A 20215-nucleotide genomic window follows, 5' to 3' on the forward strand; every position below is an offset into this window, starting at 1 on the left:
AATTAATATCGTGAGAGGCGAGGAAACTCACTTAAAAAAACTCCCAAGTAAGGAGTTTAAAATCGTACTGCAACCTCCTCGTGTTAAACTCTATAAACTAGTTTTCAGGGTAACTGGAGACGTCTCTATTAAATAAATAATAAATAAATAATAATAAATAATTAAATAAATAATTATCTTGACGAGGTCCGTTAACCTGGCTTGTCCACATTGTCCGATCTGGATAAAACCTATTTGAAAATTAAGGGCTAATTTAAGGCTAATTTAATGCCCTAATGCCGAGGGGGAATTTACTCAGGTAGTCAAGTGTACACTCTTCCTGTAATACTTGTGTAATAACGTGTAATACCGTGTAATAATGCGTTATTACGGTGCTGTAATAACGCAAAAAAATATGTAATATCTCTGTAATAATGTGTAATACTCTGTAATAACGTGTAATAACTTAGTAATAAGGGTAATATAAGGTGTAATACCAGTAGTCAAGTGTACACGTTTTTAACTAGTAAATTCCCCCTCGCCTAATGCCGAATTTAATGCTCGGCATTTTCTTTAAAAAACTTGTGGACAAGCTAGCTTAACATTAAGGTGGCTTGTCCACACAATGAAGGAGCACTCGTAGGAAGGCCCACTATAGGTCAAAATTTAGGGCTTTTTTAAGGCTCTTGAATGCTCTATTGTAGAATTTAATGCCGGCATTATTTCGCGAATTATTAGCAAAAATTCAATTTTTACGTTATCTCAGTTTGTCCACACAATGCAGGAGCACTCATAGGAAGGTCTACTATAGGTCAAAATTTAGGGCTTTTTTAAGGCTCTTGAATGCTCTATTGTCGAATTTAATGTCGGCATTATTTCGCGAATTATTTTCAAAAATTCAATTTTTACGTTATCTCAGTTTGTCCACATCATGAAGGAACACTCGTAGAAAGGTCTACTATGGATCAAAATTTAGGGCTTTTTTAAGGCTCCTCAATGCTCTATTGCCGAATTTAATGCCGGCATTATTTCGCGAAATAATTGAAAAATTCAATTTTTACTTGATATCAGTTTGTCCACACAATGAAGAAGCACTCATAGGAAGGTCTACTATAGGTCAAAATTTAGGGCTTTTTTAAGGCTCCGCTATGCTCTATTAACGAATTTAATGCTGGCATAATTTCGCCAAATATTTGCAAAAATTCAATTTTTACTTGATATCAGTTTGTCCACACAATGCAGGAGCACTCATAGGAAGGTCTACTATAGATTAAAATTTAGGGATTTTTTAAGTCTCTTGAATGCTCTATTGTCGAATTTAATGCCGGCATTATTTCGCGAAGTATTAGCAAAAATTCAATTTTTACGTTATCTCAGTTTGTCCACACAATGCAGGAGCACTCATAGGAAGGTCTACTATAGGTCAAAATTTAGGGCTTTTTTAAGGCTCTTGAATGCTCTATTGTCGAATTTAATGCCGGCATTATTTCGCGAATTATTTTCAAAAATTCAATTTTTACGTTATCTCAGTTTGTCCACATCATGAAGGAACACTCGTAGAAAGGTCTACTATGGATCAAAATTTAGGGCTTTTTTAAGGCTCCTCAATACTCTATTGCCGAATTTAATGCCGGCATTATTTCGCGAAATAATTGAAAAATTCAATTTTTACTTGATATCAGTTTGTCCACACAATGAAGAAGCACTCATAGAAAGGTCTACTATAGGTCAAAATTTAGGGCTTTTTAAGGCTCCTCAATGCTCTATTGCCGAATTTAATGCCGGCATTATTTCGCGAAATAATTGAAAAATTCAATTTTTACTTGATATCAGTTTGTCCACACAATGAAGAAGCACTCATAGGAAGGTCTACTATAGGTCAAAATTTAGGGCTTTTTAAGGCTCCTCAATGCTCTATTGCCGAATTTAATGCCGGCATTATTTCGCGAAATAATTGAAAAATTCAATTTTTAAGTTATCTCAGTTTGTCCACATCATGAAGGAACACTCGTAGAAAGGTCTACTATGGATCAAAATTTAGGGCTTTTTTAAGGCTCCTCAATGCTCTATTGCCGAATTTAATGCCGGCATTATTTCGCGAAATAATTGAAAAATTAAATTTTTACTTGATATCAGTTTGTCCACACAATGAAGAAGCACTCATAGAAAGGTCTACTATAGGTCAAAATTTAGGGCTTTTTAAGGCTCCTCAATGCTCTATTGTCGAATTTAATGCCGGCATTATTTCGCGAAATAATTGAAAAATTCAATTTTTACTTGATATCAGTTTGTCCACACAATGAAGAAGCACTCATAAGAAGGTCTACTATAGGTCAAAATTTAGGGCTTTTTAAGGTTCCTCAATGCTCTATTGCCGAATTTAATGCAGGCATTATTTCGCGAAATAATTGAAAAATTCAATTTTTACTTGATATCAGTTTGTCCACACAATGAAGAAGCACTCATAGGAAGGTCTACTATAGGTCAAAATTTAGGGCTTTTTTAAGGCTCCGCAATGCTCTATTGACGAATTTAATGCCGGCATAATTTCGCCAAATATTTGCAAAAATTTAATTTTTACTTGATATCAGTTTGTCCACACAATGAAGGAGCACTCATAGGAAGGTCTACTATAGGTCAAAATTTAGGGCTTTTTTAAGGCTCCGCAATGCTCTATTGACGAATTTAATGCCGGCATAATTTCGCCAAATATTTGCAAAAATTTAATTTTTACTTGATATCAGTTTGTCCACACAATGAAGGAGCACTCACAGGAAAGTTTACTGTAGGTCAAAATTTCGGGCTTTTTTAAGGCTCTTGAATGCTCTATTGTCGAATTTAGTGCCGGCATTATTTCACGAAATTATTGCAAAAATTCAAATTTATCGCTATATTAGTTTGTCCACACATTGAAGGGATACTCTTAGGAAGGTCTTCTAGGTGTCAAAATTTAGGGCTTATTTAAAACTCTAAAATGCTTTTATGCCAAATTTAACACTATCTTAGCAAGTCTAAACGATTTTTTTTAAAATAAGCACTTAAGAATTACTTGTTTATTTATTGCTCGTAAATAGCACTGTATTGGCTGTTTAAAAATGATCTACCAGTCCTAAAAACTACTCCCGACTAGTTCAAAAATTTATTTTTGAATTTTTTTATAGAAAATAACGATTTTTTTATAAACAAATAATTTTTTTTAACTTTAGACCCGTTGTTTTACTTTTTTTATATTTACATACATGGAAATACTACTAAAATACTTTGTAAAATTTAAAATAATATCTAAAAGTATTACATTTACCTCAATATTTTTTTAAAAAATTACTAAATCACATAGTAAAATAGTAAGACCATCATTTGTAACCAAATACCGTTTATCATAAGAAAAAATGGTAAAAGTTTCTTATTATCTGTTAGAAAAGAGTGCAGTATTTGAAAAAAACTACACTAAAACGTCAAACGAGAACACGTCAGTCGAAAACAGAGCAAGGGAACACTTGAGGGGAAGTGGGGAAGCGGGTAGAATTTAGGATATGACTGACGCCAAAGTCGTACTTGTGATTTTTAAATTTAAGGTGGATTCAGTGCCCACTAGTGAAAATCCCCTAGATAAAATAAAACTGTTTGTACTTAAAGACCTAATGTAATATAAATAATTCTTTAATCTAACTTCACTTCCTAGCTAATTTGATAGAGTTCTTTTTAATTCTGAAGTCAAAAGTTAATTATTTAAACAAATTATATTAAATAATTGACTTACGTTTTATTTTTTAAAGGAAAGACTTGGTTAACTCGAGTTACGTAGTGCTTTTCGAAAAGGTAGGCGAGCGCGAGCCTTCGTTCAGAAGTAAGAACTTAGTTAACTCAAGCTAAATGCATGGGATTCCGAATTTACCCGACGAAAATCCGAACTTTAACGAAGTTGACTTACGCTTGTTCCCATCGAAATGCAGTGTCCGGCTCATGCCACTTTTCGAAAGAGAAAACACTCAAGTCGAGTTAGCTAAGTTTTTATTTCGTATCTTATGCTCGATCTCAACGCTTCCTACGATTTTTGGACTACTCAACTCGAGTTAACTGAGTTTTTATCAAGTATTCTTTCATTTTCTGCGTTTTTGTAGATTTTTAATAACTATTTTTTGCAATAAATAATTAAAATAAAAAAATTTTTAATAACGTAATCAGACGTAGTTTTTTCTTACGAATCCATTGATACCAAAAACTCATTTTTGTCAAAAATATGACTTAACTAAGTTTTTACATCGTACGGCAGTATATCTAATTTAACCTACATTATTCGCAACACAATCTTAATACAAGAACGCAATACATAATTATATGGGTGAATCTCTCGAAAAGGACAAATGCCGAATTACAAAAAAAAAAGTTCAAAACCACTGTTATGACTATGAACACAAATCTGAAGGTAACCCGAGTAACCATTTCCAAGTAAATTGGATTAATTTTTGAAATTATCGTCCGCCATATTGGATCCGTTATTTTGAATTTTGAAAATCAAACTTTAGATTTGTAGTCAGCGACCCCAAAAAACCCCCGAGTAACCAGTTTCAGGTCAATTGGATCGATTTTTAAAATTGTTGTCCGCCATATTGTATCCGAAATTTTGAATTTTTGAAAACGGACTTTAAATTCGTAATCAGCAGACGAAAATCTTGAAGATACCATTTCGTTTAATCTTTTTTAACTTTATTATTCGATAATATTGCATGTTCTTTTTTTTGACATGGCCCCCTTTGACTCCCTGTATTTCCGAAAGAGAGCATATGCTCATCTTGAAATTTTGCAGGGATTATTGGGTCATCATATGTTACCATTTGGCATAAAGATAGTTTCAAAATTCGAGGTACAAAAAAGGTGCATTTTTCATGGGGCTTTATAATCGATGGATGAGACTAGCGATCGCGGAGGGGAGTTTTCTTCCATTAGGCGTAGCCAAAATTTATTGATTCTAATATAAGAATAAATTTTATAAAAACAGTAATAATAGTATTCGCGATATTTCATACAAATAAAAGAATACTCTAAATATTATTTAATATGGTAACGGAGGGGAGTTTTTTTGTGTGACGAACACTGCGAAACTGAAAATCTTTCTGATACTTATTGTTTTCATTTATTTCATGATGTTTTGTACTGACCAAAACAACATCGTTACTGTAAACACTTTTGAATTCTTCATTTCTCAATTATCATTTTTTTTCATTTACTCATTATATTTGTAACCGGTCACGGAGAGGAGATTACTTTTCGAACAAAACTGATTTAATTCTAGGAAAAAATATTTTACAAATATTCTGTTTTACGCTTTATAAATCAATTATAAATAATGTAATTAGTAGTTAGGCCCGCAATATTTTCAAGTATTATAATTATTTATTAAAAATAATGTCATGAACGTGTCATTTGTCCTTTTTGTGAAAATGGGACAAAATTTAAAATTCATTATTCTGCAATGTTATTCACACCAAAGAGATTTTATTTACAAAAATGACTGGAAGCTTCAAATTTTTTAATAATTATTTATTATAACAATAGCAAAATATTACATAAATAATGATTGAAAATTTTATAAGAGAAATAATCAATTAACCGATCAAATTACAAAATAAATTAGTTTAAAATACAAGAAGATTAATAAATGTTAACAATACGATTTAAAAATATCAAGTGAATAAAATAGGTAAAGATTAAATAATTTCATAAATACATTAAATTAATTGAAATCATATATTATAATAAAAAATCAGTCGTTGGACCAATGGTCATAATAAGAATAAAAAAAGTTGTATAAAATATCAGTTTAGCAAATTAATATAGAAAAATCGCCCGTGGACCGACAGTTAATTTCAACACACACATACACACGATTATGACGTGTACTTATCGTTTAACGTCCAGCGGCTGTCCTTCCTCCAATTCCCAAACTTTAGACCATCAGCAAAACTCTGCGCTACTTAAAAATGGATTTCTCCCTTTATAGTTTGGCCCGGGATCTCCAATTTAGTTAGGCGCGGTCGAAATATCTGGATGGGGCCAGCGTCGCACCTAGGCACGGCTCGTGTTGGTGTTGAAACTCTCTAATCCGCCCACAAAGTCGCCACACTACCATTTTAAAGAAAATAGAAAAAATGATAAAAATAAACCCTCTTTTAATAAATCGACCATTAAAAAAAAACAAAAAGATGCAATTAACATGCCCGATTGCAAATGTATACCTTCAGCGTCCTCGGCCGGCACCTGATCGCGTGGCACGGATTTCAGCGTCCAGCTCTCACGGGCGATTAAATGCTTTTTCCTGCTAATTTCAAGAACCGACGCCGAAATCCCGCTCATTTCCCCGTATCTCCCACGCGAGCACCCCGACCGCGGCCACCGATTGGTTGCAAACACCCCCCAATTCCCAGAAACGCGATCAAGCTGCGACATTGGTCCCATCCAGACGGACCCCTTAACCGGCGACAACCCGACATACAGGGAAGACTGGAGGAAGGACACTTATCGCTTCATTATTTTTATTAGAAATTAAATTTGTATAATTTATATTTTTCATTATAAGTTTTGATTTTTATTTATATAGTTAGCTTATACCTAGTTAGGTTAGTAGCCAATAGAAACACTCGCGCTTAGGAGTCAGCAGCTACACTATTCCTACGTTACTATACGAAATTGCAAAAAGCAGAAAAATTTTTTACATCACTTGTGGATTTTAGAAGATAAAAAATACATGGTTTTTTACACCATTTTGTTAAGGGTCTACTTTGAAACCTTATAGCTTATTCAATATAAATCCTATCAGTATGCGAAATTTTTTTATAATATTTGTACCCTTCTGAAACATAATATTAAAAAGATTTTCTCTTATTTCATTAACTTTTCGAGATTATTTAAAACAAAGTTAAAAAGTTATCTTTTTGCCGAATAAACGGACATATTTGAAACAAATTGCAAATTGTGTAATAAAAGATTCTTTTAACGAAACAAAAATAAAAAATTGTTTAAAAAATTTTTCCAAAGAATTATTCATGAAAATGTTTTTTGTTTTATTACTCCCATTAAAGCAAGGTGCAGGTCCCTTTTTACCGATGCCCTTGCTAAATTACTTGAAAGAGGTCCTTAAAGTTGTAAATAAAAAGTAAGAATAGAAAAATTGTAAAAAAGGGACGGTAGTATATACTACTGTTATTCAGAGCCCTGCCGTTGATAAATGGGTATATCACGGTCCACACCTTGCTTTAAAGGGAGTAATCAAGTAAAAAAAGAAAAACATTTTCATAAATAATTCTTTGGAAAAATTTTTTGAACAATTTTTTATTTTTTTTTCGTTAAAAGAATCTTTTATTACACAATTTGCAATTTGTTTCAAATCTGTGTGTTTATTCGGCAAAAAGATAACTTTTTAACTTTGTTTTAAATAATCTCGAAAAGTTAATGAAATAAAAGAAATTTTTTTAATATTATGTTTCAGAAGGGTACAAATATTATAAAATATTTCGCATACTGATAGGATTTATATTGAATAAGCTATAAGGTTTCAAAGTAGACCCTTATCAAAATGGTGTAAAAAACCATGTATTTTTAATCTTCTAAAATCCACAAGTGATGTAAAAAATTTTTCTGCTTTTTGCAATTTCGTATAGTAACGTAGGAATAGAGTAGCTGCTGATTCATAGTTGCCTCAATGTAATACGATTTTTTTTACCTGAGTTATAAGCATTCAAAGACAGGGGTCTTTACATTTTGAACCGATAGTAAGATGATTTTCAGTGGTTTAACCCATCTTTTTAAAAAAGTGTCATTATGTTCTTGTGGAAGTTGCAATAAATTAATTTTAACAATATTTCACGTTTTATACGTTAAATTGAACAGCTGTCAGAACGTCTGGCAACGTTGCACACTTGATCATGCTCGTTATATGTTAATTTTGGGCGCTAAATTTTAAAATGTTGATTCTGATAGCATAAAAACTGAATGTTAACAAGTCATAACGTAATGCGATGCTGCCAGACGTTTTAAAGTACCGAGCAAGTCAAATCATAAAATAATGGTTTCTGTTTTGATTAGTTTAGTCAATCCCTATAACCTCCTTAAATTACACAGGTCTACAAATTAAGACTTTTTTAAAAGTTTTTTTGTCTTCTGAACACTATCCCGGGTTCCAAAATTGCGTATCACGTCAGGATTTTGAGTAAAGAAGGGGTAATTCTTCGAAAACAGTGTTTTTCACGGTTTTCATTTTTTTTCTTCTTAACCCGATGTGCCTTCACCACTTCTATATAAACTTAAATTAAAGCTTAGGGTAAAGTCGGTAGTGGCGAAACACGCTTTATTTTTTTGGTGTAGCACTCATATTTTCATAAATATCAAGGCCGCGCATCTATATCGGCGTCTTCAAAAAAGAAAGTTATCGCCAATTTACGATAATGTCTCGCGACTACCGACATCAGAAAACGTCGGTAGTGGCGAGACACTATATTTTAAATCACAGTTTTAATCGTCTAAAGATAAAGAAAACAAAGGAAATAAAGAGAGAACAAATAATTTTTATCATAAATTATTTTTTTAATGTAATTATATTATTTTATGTAAAGATAAAAAGTTAAAAACATAAGATATTTTTTAAGCACTTTTCCTTTCGAGAAATAAAACTTTCAAAGTTGCTTGAAACTATTATCAGCAGTGTGGCTAAAGATTTTACGTTAAAAAAGTGCGCATCATATAGAAAAGCTTTAGCACAATAAAACTACTTTTACACCAGAAGCGGCAGCACTGTTAACTCAGGTGTTTAAAATATCGCAATGTGTCGCCACTACGGACAACGCCCTATATCTTACACTTTACGACCCATATACGCAGGATAAAAAAATTGAAATTTTAAAAAACTGGGGGTTAATACCCCAAAAACCGTGGTTTTAAGGCAAGTGTTTCCAGTATTCTTTTTCTCCTTAACCTGACGTGCTAGGAACTTTTATATAGGCCTAAATTAAAGCTTATATCTGACAGTTTAAGATCCATATGCGGATAATAAAAAAAAATTTGAAATTTTGAAAAAATGGAGATAATAACCTCAATAATCTTTTTGGGTGACTTGAACTTCACTTTTTTCAAAATTAAAATTTTTTTTTATCTTGCGCATATGGCTTTTAAAGTGTAAGATATGAGCTTTAATTTTAGCCTATATAGAAGTCTCTATCACGTCAAGTTAAGGAGAAAAAAAATACTAAAAACCCTAAAAAAAACACGGTTTTTGAAGATTTTACCCCCATTTTACTCGAAATCCTGACGTGATTAGCAATTTTGGAACCAGGGATCGTATTGAGAACATAAAAATACATTGGAAACCACTCTGATGTCTCAAAAAACAATCCTTGCAGATCTGTGTTATCAACTTCATTTATGATTTTTTTCAGGGTTGAAAAAAAGGGAGAATTATCCAATCGTCCTCCTATTCTAATGATTCCATCTTCATCTAAAAATGGATTTAAAGAATAAAGTTTATTGTTTAGAGCTGTTTTTTCTTTTAAATGTTAAATATATTTGAGAACTAACTTTTGCCATGAAGAAAATTTGCATAAAAGGTTGATCAAATTATTATCAAAGTGGAAGTGTTAACGTGATAAATAGTTGATTTGGATTCTAAATTCAAGTCATTTGAAGATAGTTCAATTTGACTTGGCCATTGATCAGAAAGCTTAGTAAGCCAGTTTAGTTCATGACACCATAAGGTGGATGATTATAGGTCAATAGGAGTTACCCCACGAGATACTTGATCTGCTGGATTATTCTGCGTAGGGACGTGCTTCCATTTTTGAATTGGTAAAAGGGTTTGGATTTCAGCAACTCTATTTGCTACAAATAATTTCCATTTCGATGGGTGGTTATTTAACCAATCGAAAACTACTTTTGAATCAGTCCAGCAATGTAATGACAGATCCTCAAAGGCTCGTATGGTTTTGATGTAAACAAGGATGCGTGCAAGTAGCACTGCGGCTAGTAACTCTAATCTTGGGATTGTTTGTTCCTTTAATGGAGAAGCTCTTGATTTGCTTGTAATTAAAGAAACTTGAACATTACCGGATTTATCTATAACACGCAGGTAAACAACGGCTCCATATGCTACTTGAGAGGCATCGGAAAATCCATGCAACTCTGCATGCTGATTTGTTGGATGAGAATGATTCCAAAGAGGAATAGATATGTTTGAAAGAGACTTTAGAGATTCAATATACTTTACCCATTGATTTTGTAATATTGTATTGGCAAGGGATCATCCCAATTTAGTTTATTCAACCATGTTCTTTGCACAAGGATTTTTCCTATCGCAATGACTGGGGCAATCCATCCTAGGGGATCGAATAATTTAGACAACAAAGATAGAGTAAAACGTTGTGTTAAAATTTCTAGAATTTCAAAATTAATTAAAAAATGAAAAGTGTCAGTACTTGCTTTGCATGTTATTCCTATGACTTTAATATCCTTTTCGTTATTTGAATTTAGGTTCTATGAAACTCCATGATTTGAAGGATCAATGTCAGAGATTAGCTGAAGATCGTTACTTTCCCATTTGACTTGGTTCAAGTTGAACTTTCCCAAGCAGTTCAATTACATTATCACGAAGCTGATTTGCTCCATTCAAATGTTTTCCAAAAAGAAGATCGTCTACAAATGTATCATGCTGAAGAACTAAGGATGCATCAGGATAGTTACATCTTTCATCCTCCACAAGTTGCTTTAGAACTCTAAGAGCTAAATATGGGGCGGATCTGGTTCCGTAATTCAAAATATTGACTTTTGCATTACTTGAGAATATAAATTTTTTTAAAAAGATTAAGCGACGTGTCAATCACTTCTAGAAACATATCTATCGCTCTAACTCGCCAAAATCAGTAGTCAGATGTATAAAATGAAATATTGTTTAGGATTCCGAAGCAAAAACACTTGTGGTTAAGTTGTGATCGCACCTTAAATTTCGCGTGGGGTTCCAAACCACCCTAGTTTTCCATTCTAGGGTTAAATATTTTCATTAAAAAATTAATCAAATAACTATTCTATTTTATTTTTGAAGGTTGTCTTTGTACTATGGAAGAGTTTTTTTACTCTAAACATTTTTTGGACCAACTTACCCGCCTTTCCCCTAATTATAGTTTTTTAAAAAATTAAAAAATTTAAGTTCACGAAATCACATGGTGAACCACCTACTTTTAATAATTAATATTATTAAAGGAAATAAAATTTTTACATTTTACGTCTAGTTTTACATACATTAAAACTAAGTTTTTTAAAAATATATCCGCAACAACTTCCAGATGAAAGTCAGTGGACTGAGCCATGTAAAAAATCGAGTACAAATTTAAAAAATATAAAAAAAAAATTAGCCAATAAAAAGAGAATTAAGAAATGTTTTAAAAATTATGTGTGGTTAAAATTTACGTAAATTTTAGGAACCAGCAAAAGTGTTAAGAGAAACATTACAAAATGGTATATCATTAAAGGACAGATTGGGTATTAAGCTGGAACATGATATGCGCTATGGAGAAGTAAGGCTCGACCATTGGTTGCTTCATACAAAGGTAACTATGAATGGAGATCTTTTTTCTAAATTTGTTTGCAAGAAACTTTTTTCAAAACATTTGTTTCATATCAGTTATGGAGTTAAATTAAAAACAATTTTTTTCTGTTAATTATAACGTTTTTCCTATTAACAATAAAAAAACATTTGTTAAATTTTCTGAGAAAAACGATTAAATTTTTATTAATTTACTTAAATAGTAGTTTTAAAGTTTTTAAATATGTTAACCGTCTGTCAGGCGCATGGTGTCGGTAATTTTGTACTTCTCACTTTTGAAACTTCTTACCATCGTTAATATTTATAGGAAATTGAACGCTCTACAAAAATGATCTCCTACACTTTTTCGATAAACCTAACCATTTCAAAGATATTTAAGGTCAAACATTGAAAAATTTAAGAAAAAAATTTTTTTTTCTGAATTTTGTGACTTACTGAGTAATAATTATTATTGATTGAGCATCAAAGATTTTTGTAGGAAATTTAATGCTCTACAAAAATGGTCTCTTATACTTTTTCAATTACTCAAAGTATTTTGAAGAAATTCCCATATGAATTTTAATACGCATTGATATTCATACTTTTTTAAATAATTATTTTGAATTTATACGGTTCATTCATTACTTTTTAGATTATTCATGATTCAGAAGGTTTCTTATTCAAGAAATATTGTTGATTATATCACTAGAAAAAGAAATTTGAGTTCCTCATGTAAGATTTTATATTTCAATATAGTAATAATACAAAAATAAATCAACTTTTTTATAATTAGTTATGAAAATTAATTTTTATTACAATTAGGAAATTTCGCTCGATGGTCTTTGACAACTTAAAGTAAATATTGAAATTGGTCTTCTTTTTTTGTTAAGCACTGATTGTAGTCAGATACCAATGCTACTCCACGTTCTGCTGCGTTATTAACAACTTTCATTTGTTTGAAATATTCTTCATTTTCTCTATAACTCTCATCCGATGTCCACATTTCAATATCAACTTCAAGGAAATCATATGTCAGATCAAACATTTTGAACAAATTCAATGATTTTTGAGAATCAAAATCACTTAAATCTTTTTGAATAATCGAATTGATGTTCTTTCGATCAATCTCAAATTTCTTGACTTAAGAATCGATACTTCCTCGAGATTTCACAGCTTCGACTATCTTCTTTTTGATATTGAGTGGAACAGTGTCATCAAACAGTGATAAAACAGCGAGTTCATGATTTAAATACCACAAATGTGAAGTCAACTTCTCACAAGCTGCTAAAGAAATGGCGGCATTAAACCAAGCTTTCAAATAAACCATTATTACAAAAATGAAAATTTGCCACAGGCTATTCAATTCTTTTGCAGTGTGACCAAATTTATCTCTAAAAATAAATATTTTCAGGCTATAAATGGCTTTCGCCATCCATCTTGCATGATGGATTGTACCAGGATACTTAAAACAAACTTTATCTTGAGGAACCTCTTCAAGAAAAATTTGTTACAATTCTAAAAATTCCTTGTAATCATCTCGTGGTTGTTTTAACTAGCACATAAAAAAGACAAATTCATATGAAAAATTACCAATTGTATTTTATATTTATAAAAAATAACTATATTTCAAATATACTTGCAAGCATTGTCTGATGAAAGATGATATTTCATTTATTTTGCTTGAAATAACGCTAACGACTTCTGAATCTTCTTAAAACCAGCTCATGAATATGAAGGCGACATGGCAAGTAAATTAATACTCTGCCTAGAGCTTTTTCGATTTTTACGCATGTTCCTCGGTGAATTCCTGTAAAGTGGTGTCAGAATGTGATATAAGGAATTTTAAAAACTTTTAAAACTTATTTAGAAAAAATTAATGGAATACAATGACAATCTGTTCGTAAAACTAAAAACACAGCTGGACAAAAAGAATTGGATCGATAAAAAATCGTGATGAAGATTAAACAATATAAATTAATTACCTGTTTTTAGATTATTGGATTAATAATTGAAGTCGAATTTATAGAAAATATAATAAAGTTTATTTTAATCTTATACGAAGTATACACTGTCGCGTGGTCTGAACGAATGAATATAGTTATTAGTATTAGCGCGCAACACAGCAGCGCATGTATATGTAAGAGTTCAGGAGCGGACACACTAAAATCTCAAAACTCCCTCCTGTTCGCATCCTAACTCGTCCTTTAATTTATAATCTTCTTAGTCATTTCCTGTAAAAGAAAACAATATTAGTTTTAATTATTCATAATTTTATCAACCATATTTTTGTGCAGATAAAATGACAATGATTTTGTAAATATATCTGCCAATTGGTCTTTGGATTTAATCCATTTAATTTTAATTAAATTTCCTTTAACACATTCCTTTATATGATGTTCTTTTATTTGTATTATGTGTCGCAGTTTATTTCCGCTGTTTGTTTCCGCGCCTATTCCCGCAGCTTTATTGTCGCACCATAAAGTCATTGGAGTAAACGATTCAATTAAAATTGTTTTTAACGAATTATATAATGATAAAAGCTCTTGACTCGTCTCGCTCATTGCAACGTATTCAGCTTGGCATGTGGATAATGCTACATAGGACTGTTTGTGTGTTTTCCAAGCTATTGTGTCACCATACATTTTAATTAAAAATCCACTGGTTGTAAGAGAGTTCTTACAATCTGCAAAGCTTGCGTCTGAAAAAGCTTAAATATCATTAGTCTCACCTGTATATCTTAATTTTAATGATTTTGTACCTTTAAGGTATCTGAATACTCGTTTAGCCATTGTCCAATCCTCTTGGGTTGGGTTGATTTGATGTCGACTTAAAATGTTAACTGCGTATGTTATATCGGGTCTCGTCGCACTTGCCAAATATAACAGACTTCCTACGACTTAACGGTATGGAATATTTTTCTCGTTTTCGGTTTGATTTAATAAATCTTTGTCGTTTTCTGATTCTCGCATCTTTCTGTTTCGATTCGTTACTTGTGAGGTGTTCATTAGAGTCCTTTGAGAGTGTGATTCTGTAAATCCAAATTTCGCTAATATTTTGTTAATGAACTTTTCTTGGTGTAATTCAATAAATTTTTCCTTTCTGTTTCTCTTGATTTGGATTCCGAGAAATTCTTTTGGTTCGCCCAATATATTCATTTCGAATTCTTTGCTTAAATTGTTTTCTACTTCACTCATCTTATTTTTATCATTACTCGCCAAAATGATGTCATCAACGTAGACTAATAAAATTAAAAATTTCTCGCCTTCGCGCCAAATGAATAGACATGGTTCTAAATTTGTGTTTTTCAAACCCATCTTTAACACAGCTTTCGTAAATTTGTCATTCCAGCGTTTTGAGCTTATTCGAAGTCCATACATTGCTCTCTCTAATTTACAAACTTTTTCTCTATTTTTCTGAAAAATTCGCACCTTCAGGAATTTCCATATAAATTTCCTCTTCTAACATACCATTTAAAAAGGCTGTTTTTACGTCTAGTTGGCTCATTTCTAGATTATGTTTGTTTATTATTGCCAAAACTGCTCTGACTAAAGGCAATCTCGAAACAGGAGCATATGTGTCTCTAAATTCATAATTGTTCGGGTCTTTAAATCCTCGAATTACTAATCGCGCCTTAAAGTTAGTTTTTCCGTTTGTATCAATTTTTCGTTTAAAAATCCATTTTGAGTCAATAATCGTTGCTTTTTGACCATCTCTCATCTTAGTTGGCCTATCTACTATTTTCCATACTTTCATTTTTTCCATTGAATTTAATTCTTCTTTTATGGCATCTTTCCAATCCTATTTGTTTGTCATTTGCATCGCATCTTTAAAATTGCTAGGATCTGAATTAATTTCTGCTAATAAAGCATGTGTTTCTTCGTCAGTAATTAAATTTGTCTCGTCTTTAGTCAAATCTGTTGATTGATTTTTGTCTTGTAAATTTGTGGTTTTATCAATTACTTTTTCAATTTCAATTGCGATTTTATTTTTCTGAGGTCTTCCTCGTTTTCTTTTGATTTCTCCCTCCGGTAATTTAATGTTCGTCTTGTTTGTTCTCGTCTTTATCAAATTTCGTGAAAAACTCGTCTTTGTTTGTCTCGTCTTGTAATTGAGGGAAATCTTTAATACTATTTTTCTTGTACTTGTCGCCATAAGCTATTTTTTCATTCAATCGAACGTCTCGACTTTCATAATATTTTCCATCTTCAGGTCTGAGAAATAGATATCCAGTAGGAGTATATCCTATTAAAATCACACGTCTTCCCATCGCTCTAAATTTTGGACCTGTTTTTCTTTGAACTTTAATATAAGCTACGCATCCGAATCTTTTTAATTGATTTATATCGAAATTGTGATCAGGAGCAATCCTTACTAAAGGGGTAATCATATCGTTTGATTTGTGTGGGGTACGATTGTATGCGTAAACCGCCGCAGTTAAAGCTAAGTCCCACAGATTTTCTGGTATCATCGCGTCATAAATGTTACATCTCACCTTTTTCTGTATTGTTTGATTAAAACGTTCTGATACGCCATTATGTTGTGGTGTATCTGGGCTAGCTAATTGAAGTTCCGCGCCTAGTCTTTTCAAAACTTTGATCGTATAACCCCCTGTAAATTCTGTTTCCTGATCCGTTCTTAAGTAACATACTTTCGCATCGTAACCTAGTAAATTTTTCCCGCTTCTTATGAACATTTCGAAACAATGTCCAGTCTCGCTTTTTGCTTTCATGGGATATGCCATTGCGAATCTTAAGAAATCGTCTACAAATACGGATATATATCTGTATCCTTTTGGATACGAAATTGGGGTAATGGGACCCATCACATCAGAATGAACTATTTGTAACGGTTTTGTTGCACGAGCGCGAGTTGTTTTGAAGGGTAATTTATTGAATTTCGAAATTAAACAAATTTCGCAATCTTTTAATGACTCGTCAAAATCAATTTCGTTTAATTCTTTGTTTTCTGGATATTTAAATTGAAGGGCTTTTAAATACGCAGTCGACGCATGTCCAAATCTGAAGTGCCATATCATTTCTTTGTTTTCTTTAGGTATGCCTGTTTTTGATATTCCTTCTTTGTCTATTAAATAAATTTCCTCATCTGCTAAATCTACATAAGGTAACTGATCTGTATTATGAAATTTTCGATCCCATACTGTGATGTCAAAATTGGATTGTTCATACGGTACTTTATTTTTATTTTCAATTAATTTTTCATTATTTGTCGCATCTAAGTTTGATTTTTTGTCGCGTCTTTTTCATCAATTTTAATGTTAATATCAATTGTCTCGTTTTTGTTAGTGATTTTCGTTTTGTTTTTGTGTCTCATCGTTTGTGTTTAATTTTTCTTTTTCCTTTTCTTTATTTGTAACGCTTCTAGTTATATATTTTCGTACTAAATTTTCATTTTCAGTTAAATTTGCAAAAATTTGTTTTTTATTTATTGTTAAATAGTTTTCATCATTAAATTTGTCATTGTGAATTTGTAATTCTATAATCCAATATAGTTTGTTATAAACTCCCGTTATGAACAATTTCTTTGATATTGGATCAAAAATATCAATTTTCTTTTTGTCTAAATAGATGCCTAATCCCATGCCTTCAAATTTTCTTATTGATAATAAGTTTTCTTTTAACGATTTCGCGAAAATAATTTTATCTACCGTCAAAATTTTTCCGTTTTCTAATTTGATATCGACTTTACCTACACCTTGAGTTTGCAAATCTGCGGAGCTATTTTTATTAGCACATTTGATCACGCCATAATTGAACTCGTCTAATTCTTTAAATATTAATTTTGAATTTGATAGGTGTTCGGTCGCGCCTGAATCCGCAATAAATTTTGTAAATGATTCTGAATTTATTAATTCAAAATTCTCATCATTTGAATCATTATAAAAATTATTAAAACCAAAGATTTTGTACTCACCCTTTTTCTCTTTTGTTTCTTGTGGTTTTTCTGTTTTATCCTTTCTTTTTTGTTGTTTATTTTGAGTGTTTTGTTTATAATATTTATTCCTATTGTTAACATTCTGATACCCATTTCTATAACCTCTACCTCTTCCCCTATAGTTATTAAAACGACCTCTTTTTGGGGTGAAATTGGGAGGATCATTTGCACGTCTTTTATAATTTTGTTTTTGGGGATTGGGGTTACTATTTTGTTAATTTTGTTTATACCTTTGATTTCCTCTTCCTCGTGAACCATTTGAAGTGGACGGCTAGTTTGAACAGGAAGTGGCAATGTGATCATTCGATTGCACTTGTAGCACAAAATGCCTTTTCCTACGTTTGGGTAGCTTGGTGCATAATGCCCATTGCTTTGACACTCAAAACATCGAACTGAATCATTTTTTACGTAGTTTTTTGTGATCTGTGTTGATTCCTTTGATTTCTTGCCAACGCATCTTTCTGTTTTTGCTCATCTTCGTGTCCCTTTCTTATCTCGCTTCGCGAGACGTATGACGTATGACGTACTTATCATGTGCTTTAGAATCATTTTTTAAACCTACAGCAATGTCTTTTCGTAATACCATACGAGCTCGTTGAATTGTTCTGTAACTCAGAGTTGTATGTTGCACTTTAATGCCAACACTTGACAGAACAGCAGTTATAATAAATATTGCATTTCTACTACTGGTATTAGTTCTGTCAAGTGCAGCAATGAGCTCTGAAGTTAAAACATTAATTTTAGATGTTTTTACGACTGGCATCGAAGGTTCATATGATAAATCCGAACCAAAATTAGTAGCTAAACTTAATGATTGCCCTGATAATGATTCGGACTTTTCACTGTCAATAATCGTGGAGCAAAATGATAAAGGGTGACTTGGACCTAGAAAACAGTATTAATTTTTTTTTCAAGAAATCAATTTAGAATTACAAATCATTGTAAGAAATTATGTATTTTGTATAAAATTTATCACAAAAACTTACTGGTTTCTTCTACTTCCATTAAATCATCACTTATGGTAGGAGTTTGTACGTTATGATGAATAAATTCTTTCCTAGTGCCACTTTGTTGATTCAAATATAAATCTTTAATACGGTCATCGAGCAAATTTGAAGACTTCTGATCAATAATATCTTATAAATTTTCAGTTCATTTTGAAATAATAGTTGTTTCTTTTTTTGTGCTTTTCCATTTGTTATGATATCGAAGGATTCTTTTCAATACATTATCAGCACTAGAAGTTGGAATGTTATTTTTTGTACCTAGCTGTATAAGATCATCTGTTACATTTTTAGCACTTTGTTTCACAGAATATTTTAGAAAATTAAGATGATGAAAAAACACACACATAACCTCTTTCACTGTAGGTAATTTAAGTTCTAGAATTTTTGGCATCGGTTTACCGATCAAAAAGATTTCTTTATTCATATTAGATAATTAGCAGAAAATTCACAATTATTGTCAATAAAAAACTTAGTTGTTAATTATATTGTTATAGTTATAAACAAGAAAACATAATTTAAAAGATCTAAAACTTTACACACAATGTAGAAATATAAGAGGAAACATAGATTTGACATGAAACTGCAGGTGGCGCTAGTATATCTAGTAATGGATAACGAAGTGACCAACATTTAAAACAAGCTCCCCAGAAAAAACATATTCAACTATAAATCTTGTGAAAAAGAAATTTGTGTTATATGTTAAATAAGCCTGATGAAAAATATTTAATTACGATCCTCAATCGTGATAAGAGTAAAATTATTGAAAGATAATATTGTGAAAAAAATGATTCGAAACAAATATCGAAAACAACGAGTAGAATAATATAAATTTGGAAACTGTCATTCTATTAAAATGAACTCAAATTATCATAAATATTGTCAAAATTAATTAATAAACCGTATAAATTGATAATAATTATTGAAAAAAGTATGAATATCAATGATTTTTAAAATTCATATGGGAATATCTTCAAAATACTTCGAGTAATCGAAAAAGTATAAGAGACCATTTTTGTAGAGCATTAAATATCCTACAAAAATCTTTGATGCTCAATCAATAATAATTATTACTCAGTAAGTCACAAAATTCAGAAAAAAAAATTTTTTTTTCTTAAATTTTTCAATGTTTAAATATCTTTGAAATGGTTAGGTTTATCGAAAAAGTGTAACAGATCATTTTTGTAGAGCGTTCAATTTCCTATAAATATTGACGCTGGTACGGGCTTAATAAGCTATTGGTGACGAGATATGATTATTTTAATATTAAACTGAATTAAAAATAGAAAACTACGATGAGCATAATGTTCCCATTAATATTAAGAGCTCATACTGGGTGAGTATTTTCTAGAGGTGCCTAGCAACCAGTTTTTGTGAGTCAGATAGAAAAAAAATAAAAGATTTTTTTGACCCACCCTAAGCATTATATAAATTATATTAGTTTGATAAAATAAATTTATTGTATCAACATTTTTATTCAATTTATTTTCGAAAAATTGGAATGTATGCAAAGTTTACTTGATTAAAATTTAAATTCATATCATTCTAAATAAAAATGTCGAAGTTAATAGACTCCAAATACAAAAAAATTATTAAAAATATTATTATTATACTATTATATTATAATTATACAATAATAGTATTATGTAATATTATTATTTTAATATAAAGAGTATGTTGGATGAGAATGGACCTTGATTTTCTATAATTAAACATA

At 31.1% G+C, this 20215-nt stretch overlaps 1 protein-coding gene across 3 annotated transcripts in view; it reads left to right on the top strand.

Moving 5' to 3' along the window:
* The window catches only part of LOC127279898 (transcription initiation factor TFIID subunit 7), a 203819-nt gene that overhangs the window by 34166 nt on the left and 149438 nt on the right, over nt 1–20215 (top strand). For 2 of the 3 annotated variants that reach the window (XM_051302555.1, XM_051302554.1), the window contains one exon: nt 11439–11567. The exons of the other annotated variant lie outside the window; for it this stretch is intronic. In XM_051302555.1, coding sequence (XP_051158512.1) covers nt 11439–11567 — 129 coding nt within the window. The remainder of the gene's footprint in view (nt 1–11438; nt 11568–20215) is intronic. 3 annotated transcript variants of the gene reach the window in all.

Source organism: Leptopilina boulardi, unplaced genomic scaffold (genome assembly GCF_019393585.1).
Source record: "Leptopilina boulardi isolate dan_hultmark-lab unplaced genomic scaffold, ZJU_Lbou_2.1 LbouV2_224, whole genome shotgun sequence".
NCBI lineage: Eukaryota > Metazoa > Arthropoda > Insecta > Hymenoptera > Figitidae > Leptopilina > Leptopilina boulardi.